A 7,610-nucleotide genomic window follows, 5' to 3' on the forward strand; every position below is an offset into this window, starting at 1 on the left:
GCAAGAATACACAGAAGAACTATACAAAAAAGATCTTCATGACCCAGATAATCACCATGGTGTGATCACTCACCTAGAGCCAGACATCCTGGAATGCAAAGTCAAGTGGGCCTTAAGAATCATCACTACGAACAAAGCTAGTGGAGATGATAGAATTCCAGTTGAGCTATTTCAAATCCTAAAAGATAATGCTGTTACAGTGCTGCACTCAATATGACAGCAAATTTGGAAAACTCAGCAGTGGCCACAGGACTGGGAAAGGTCAGTTTTCATTCCAATCCCAAAGAAAGGCAATGCCTAAGAATGCTCAAACTACCACACAATTGCACTTATCGCACACACTAGTAAAGTCATGCTCAAAATTCTCCAAGCCAGGCTTCAGCAATACGTGAACCGTGAACTTCCTGATGTTCAAGCTGGTTTTAGAAAAGGCAGAGGAACCAGAGATCAAATTGCCAACATCCGCTGGATCATGGAAAAAGCAAGAGAGTTCCAGAAAAACATCTATTTCTGCTTTATTGACTATACCAAAGCCTTTGACTGTGTGGATTACAATAAACTGTGGAAAATTCTGAATGAGATGGGCATACCAGACCGCCTGACCTGCCTCTTGAGATACCTGTATGCAGGTCAGGAAGTAACAGTTAGAACTGGACATGGAACAACAGACTGGTTCCAAATAGGAAAAGGAGTACATCAAGGCTGTATATTGTCACCCCGCTTATTTAACTTATATACAGAGTACATCATGAGAAACGCTGGGCTGGATGAAACACAAGCTGGACTCAAGATTGCCGGGAAAAATATCAATAACCTCAGATATGCAGATGACACCACCCTTATGGCAGAACATGAAGAAGAACTAAAGAGCCTCTTGGTGAAAGTGAAAGGGGAGAGTGAAAAAGTTGGCTTAAAGCTCAACATTCAGAAAACTAAGATCATGGCATCCAGTCCCATCACTTCATGGCGAATAGATGGGGAAACAGGGGAAACAGTGGCAGACTTTATTTATTTATTTATTTATTTTTGGCTCCAAAATCACTGCAGATGGTGAGTGCAGCCATGAAATTAAAAGATGCTTACTCCTTGGAAGAAAAGTTATGACCAACCTAGATAGCATATTAAAAAGCAGAGATATTACTTTGTCAACAAAGGTCCATCTAGTGAAATCTATGGTTTTTCCAGTAGTCCTGTATGGATGTAAGAGTTGGACTATAAAGAAAGCTGAGCACCCGATACTTTCAAACTGTGGTGCTGGAGAAGACTCTTGAGAGTCCCTTGAACTGCAAGGAGATCCAACCAGTCCATCCTAAAGGAGATCAGTCCTGAGTGTTCATTGGAAGGACTGATGTTGAAGCTGAAACTCCAATACTTTGGCCACCTAATGTGAAGAGCTGACTCATTTAATAAGACCCTGATGCTGGGAAAGATTGAGAGTGGGAGGAGAAGGGGACAACAGAGGATGAGATGGTTGGATGGCATCACCGACTCAATGGGCATGAGTTTGAGTAAACTCTGGGAGTTGGTGATGAACAGGGTGGCCTGGCATGCTGCAGTCCATGGGGTCGCAAAGAGTCAGATACGACTGAGCAACTGAACTGAACTGAACTGACAGGAGAACATTCTACATGTTGACATTACAGCAGATGTGTTGGGAGTAGGAAGAGGTTGAAAATCATTGTTGTAAACCTGTAATTTTCAGACACATTTATTAAACTCCAAATTTCTGCAGCTCCAGAAGCTACTGGAAAAGTGGGTAAGTTGAAGAACCCTTTCTTTGTTACACAAGAGAGGCCAAATTGGAATTCTGAGTTCTGAAACCCTGTGCTACTCCTCTTCAAATTGCTCTTTTTCCTCCTTTCTCCCCCTTTTTTATTTAAGAGACTTTATTTTTTTTTTAAGGAATTTTAGGTTCACAGCAAAATTGAATGGAAAATATAGAATGGTACCACATATTCCCTGCTTCCCATTATCAACATCTCCCACCAGAGTGGTACATTTATTGCAATGATGAACCTACATTGACTTGTCATCATTACCCAAAAATTCATAGTTTCCATTAGGGTTCACTCTTCATGTTGTATCTTCTGTGGGTTTTCACAAACGTATCATGACATTTATCTACCATTTTGCATCATGCACAATAGTTTCACTGCCCTACATGATGTCTTTTTAGCTATTTTGAATAGTGGGATTCCACATGAGATTTCATTTTGAAAGTGTTCCATTCACCTAATTTGTTACACTGTCAAGCAGAAGATCAAAATTTCCCTGTCTGCACTTCTTATATCTGGTAGAACTCTCTTTGCTTTATTCAGGCATGCCATCCTCTCAGGCCACTTCCTGTCAGACATGCCATCCTTTCAGGCCACTTCCTGACAAAACTCATGTGAACAGCCATCTGGCTTTAGTTGTAGCTTCACCACCAAGCTCTCATCTCTCCTCAGGTGGAACCCGAGACCCAGGCTGTGATACAGTGGATCCGATCCTTCAACTTTGTCCTTTCAGCCAATCTCCACGGAGGGGCAGTGGTAGCCAATTATCCATATGACAAGTCCCTTGGGCACCGGGTCCGAGGTTTCCGCCGCACTGCCAATACCCCCACGCCTGATGACAAGCTTTTCCAGAAGGTATGCAGAATGGCCATCTGTCCAGGAAGAGGAAAGTGGGGCTCAGGAGAGTGACAGAAGTGAAATCAGTTAACACAGGACCCTATTAGGAATGAGTCAACAGAAAATGATTGAAAATACCTCCTGCTCATTAGGAGCTTACAATCTAGTATGTTACAGTTTGTTTTGAGTGATAAACCATACATTTATGAAAAAGTAAATAAATAGGAAAGCTTTATAGTACAGTTACCACAATGTAAAAAATACTTGTTAGTGATAAGGAAGAAATATACTGAAAGTCTGATAGTGCTGGTGGTAAGCTAGAGCATTAAATATGAATTTCAGGGGCTCTAATTTACAGTTTTATAGTAATATGGCTGTATAAATGTAAAATATACCATGCATAGGAAAAAGGCTTATACAATAGCTCAAAACAGCAATAGAATAAAATTAACAGATTAGCTATTTTATAGTTAATATTCTTAATAATATATAATTAATAAAATAATTGGAATTCCCTGGCGGCTCAGATGGTAAAGCGTCTGCCTGCAATGCGGGAGACCCGGGTTCAATCCTTGGGTTGGGAAGATCCCCTGGAGAAGGAAATGGTAACCCACTCCAGTACTCATGCCTGGAAAATTCCATGGGTGGAGAAGCCTGGTGGGCTACAGTCCACGGGGTCGCAAAGAGTCGGATCAACTGAGCGACTTCACTTTCACTTTCTTTCAATAAAATAATGACATTATTTAGTATTTCAGTTTCTTTTTTTTTTTCCTGGCCGAGTCTCATGACTTGTGGGATCTGAGTTCCCTGGCTGAGGATTGAACCAGGTCCCCACATTGAAAGCACCAAGTCCTAACCACTGGACTCCAGGGAATTCTCCTATAATGATAACATGAATTCAACAGTTAATGAATTACATAGAGAATAACACCAGTTGTTGCTTTGCAAAGCAAATATATTATTATATTTTCTTCTCTAGTAATCTCTTTTTGTCCATTGTTATAAAATAGTAATGAAAGAAAATGATAGAGATTTTGAATATATCCCTGTCCCTTTAACACACATCTCTCACTCCCAATACATAATTCCTTTTGTGATGAAGACCTGTCTGACTTGCTTCTTGATTCTCTCTTGCAAAACTCAGGTGTAAACTGAGGCACACTTGGAAGAGAGCTCATGCATGATTGAATGCCACCCCTCATTTTGCACTTGAAGAAATTTAGGCCCAATATAGTGGGAACAGCAGGAGATAGATCTCCTAACTCTAGTCCATTCCACACACACACACACACACACACACACACACACACACATACATACATACACATACCATCTCTCCATTTCTCCTGGTATTTTCTTTCACAAAAGGAAATAATTGTTTCTACCAAGTGGGGTTCTTAGCCTCACCCTGCTTCTGAGTATGAGCATTGCCATATGAGTTGGGGACACTCAAGATCATTTTTCACCCACTTTACCTGTAGCTGGCGAAGATCTACTCCTATGCACATGGATGGATGCATCAAGGTTGGAACTGTGGGGATTACTTCCCAGACGGCATCACCAATGGGGCTTCCTGGTATTCCCTCAGCAAGGGTAAGAAGAATGCTGGGCACAAGAGTGCTGTAAGCTGAAGTAGACTGGGACTCATTTCTCCTTTTAAATTGTCAATTGATTTTTGCATCCTGTCAGAGATATGACAGGAATGCTATTTTGCATTCAAGTAGAGATTGGAGAAGGACATGGCAACCCACTCCAGTACTCTTGCCTGGAAAATCCCAAGGACGGAAGAGCCTGGTAGGCTGCAGTCCATGGAGTCGCTAAGAGTAGGACATGACTGAGCGAATTCACTTTCACTTTCACGAATTGGAGAAGGAAATGGCAACCCACTCCAGTATTCTTGCCTGGAGAATCCCAGGGACAGGGGAGCCTGGTGGGCTGCCATTTATGGGGTCACACAGAGTCGGACATGACTGAAGCGACTTAGTAGCAGCAACAGCAGAGATCTGAAAAATGAGAAGCCTTAAGTTGGCATTTAACATCATCTTCTAATTCTTTAAAATGGAGGTTGGAACACTGTGTGGTCCTTTAGAACTGATGGTTCACATAGTGGATTAGATCATAGGAATGTAGTCAAGTGGTTAAGAGTGTGGTCTCTAAGGTTACATTGGGTTGAAACCCAGCTTGCCCATTCACTAGTTTTGTGGCTTTAGGCTAATTACCTAACTTCTCTGTGCTTCAGTTTCCTCATTTGTACTTTAAGAATAACACTACTTGCATTATGATTTTTATGTATTAAATAAAATAATGCACATAGAGCATTTGGAAATGCCTACTTTATAAATATGAAGATTTTTCTAAAGTGGCATAAGGTATGCCTCATATAGCAAAGATGAAGAGAGATGCCAGGCTAGACAGACAATTCCTCTGATATGTGCTCTTTGTACCCTGCCTGCCCATCTCCCATCAGCAGGGATTTGCCATGGACATTGGCCACTGATAACATAGCAGACACCTCTAGCAAGAGGCTCTTCTCTCTATTCTTTGGGCTTTTCCCATCACTGAGGGTCAAGATGTAACCTCTGTTTACAAACCTTCAGTAGATAAAGAACCTAAGGATAGGTAAGAGCTGAAGCAGGAAACCAGGTTCTCTTAGGAATCATGTTGCAGCAGCAATCTTCTCCCATCCTCTCACACCTGACCTGTCAGAGCCCAGGTAGTAGAAACTCACTGGTGAGGGCTGAGCTAATGGCTTGTCCTATGGGGACTGGGAAGGAGGAAGGTTAGCAAGTCATCATGTACTAGGAAGATGACAGACTTCTTGTGGCCAAAAACTCACTTGAATCCAAAGCAAGAAGACTGAACTTTACTTTCTTTGATTTACATTCAGTTCAGTTCAGTTCAGTCGCTCAGTGGTGTCCGACTCTTTGCGACCCCATGAACTGCAGCACGCCAGGCCTCCCTGTCCATCACCAACTCCCGGAGTTCACCCAAATTCTTGTCCATCAAGTCAGTGATGCCCTCTAGCCATCTCATCCTCTGTCATCCCCTTATCCTCCTGCCCCCAATCCCTCCCAGCATCAGAGTCTTAACTCTTCACATGAGGTGGCCAAAGTATTGGAGTTTCAGCTTCAGCATCAATCCTTCCAAAGAACACCCAGGACTGATCTCCTTTAGAATGGACTGGTTGGATCTCCTTGCAGTCCAAGGAACTCTCAAGAGTCTTCTCCTACACCACAGTTCAAAAGCATCAATTCTTCGGCGCTCAGCTTTCTTTGTAGTCTAACCCTCACATCCATATATGACCACTGGAAAAACCATAGCCTTGACTAGACGGACCTTTGTTTAGGAAAGTAGTAAGTTTTTGTTTAGTCACTAAGTTATGTCCAACTCTTTGAGACTCCACAGACTGCAGCATGCCAGGTCCTCTGTCTTCCACCATCTCTTAGAGTTTGCTCAAATTCATGTCCATTGTGTTGGTGATTCTGTTTAACCATCTCATCCCCTGCAGCTCCCTTCTCCTTTTGCATTCAGTCTTTCCCAGAATCAGGGTCAAAGCAATAAGTGCCTGCGTGCTAAGTCGATTCAGTCATGTCCGACTCTATGCGACCCCATGAACTGTAGCCCACCAGGCTCCTCTGTCCATGGGATTCTCCAGGCAAGAATATTGGAATGGGTTGTCATTTCCTTCTCCAGGGGATCTTCCCTACCCAGGGTTTAAACCCACGTCTCTCAAGTCTCCTGCTTTGGCAGGCAGGTTCTTAACCACTAGCGCCATCTGGGAAGCTCCAAAGCAATAAGTGAACGTGAACGTGAAGTTGCTCAGTAGTGTCCGACTCTTTGCGACCCCATGGACTGTAGCCTACCAGGCTCCTCTGTCCATGGGATTTTCCAGGCAATAGTACTGGAGTGGATTGCCGTTTCCTTCTCCAAGGGATCTTCCCAACCCAGGGATCGAACCCAGGTCTCCTGCATGTACCCCCTCCCAAATTTAGAACATAAAGTATACTTTTTCAAATACTTGTTCCTCCCTTTCCTTTCCCATTTTCTGAGATAGCATAACCCATGCCTCCACTAAATCATTAATCATTTAGTCATTCAGTTCAGTTCAGTTCAGTCGCTCAGTCATGTCCGGCTCTTTGCGACCCCATGAATCACAGCACGCCAGGCCTCCCTGTCCATCACCACCTCCCAGAGTTCACTCAAACTCACGTCTATCGAGTCGGTGATGCCATCCAGCCACCTTATCCTCTGTCGTCCCCTTCTTCTCCTGCCCCCAATCCCTCCCAGCATTAGGGTCTTTTCCAATGAGTCAACTCTTCGCATGAGGTGGCCAAAGTACTGGAGTATCAGCTTCAGCATCAGTCCTTCCAGTGAACACCCAGAACTGATCTTTAGGATGGACTGGTTGGATCTCCTTGCAGTCGAAGGGACTCTCAAGAGTCTTCTCCAACACCACAGTTCAAAAGCATCAATTCTTCAGTGCTCAGCTTTCTTCACAGTACAACTCTCACATCCATACACGACCACTGGAAAAACCATAGCCTTGACTAGACAGACCTTTGTTGGCAAAGTAATATCTCTGCTTTTCAATATACTATCTAGGTTGGTCATAACATTCCTTCCAAGGAGTAAGCGTCTTTTAATTTCATGGCTGCAGTCACCATCTGCAGTGATTTTGGAGCCCAAAAAAATAAAGTCTGACACTGTTTCCACTGTTTCCATCTATTTCCCATGAAGTGATGGGACCGGATGCCATGATCTTTGTTTTCTGAATGTTGAGCTTTAAGCCAACTTTTTCACTCTCCTCTTTCACTTTCACCAAGAGGCTTTTTAGTTCCTCTTCACTTTCTGCCATAAGGGTGGTGTCATCTGCATATCTGAGGTTATTGATATTTCTCCTGGCAATCTTGATTCCAGCTTGTGCTTCTTCCAGTCCAGCGTTTCTCATGATGTACTCTGCATATAAGTTAAATAAACAGGGTGACATTATACAGCCTT

General features: G+C 43.1%; 1 protein-coding gene across 1 annotated transcript in view; it reads left to right on the plus strand.

Moving 5' to 3' along the window:
- Positions 1-7,610, plus strand: part of CPN1 (carboxypeptidase N, polypeptide 1) — a 33,714-nt gene that overhangs the window by 14,482 nt on the left and 11,622 nt on the right. Inside the window, exons 4-5 of the mRNA XM_010859536.1 lie at positions 2,448-2,630; positions 4,094-4,205. Coding sequence (XP_010857838.1) covers positions 2,448-2,630; positions 4,094-4,205 — 295 coding nt within the window. The remainder of the gene's footprint in view (positions 1-2,447; positions 2,631-4,093; positions 4,206-7,610) is intronic.

This window comes from Bison bison, unplaced genomic scaffold (genome assembly GCF_000754665.1).
Source record: "Bison bison bison isolate TAMUID 2011002044 unplaced genomic scaffold, Bison_UMD1.0 scf7180017864456, whole genome shotgun sequence".
NCBI classification, from domain to species: Eukaryota; Metazoa; Chordata; class Mammalia; order Artiodactyla; family Bovidae; genus Bison; species Bison bison.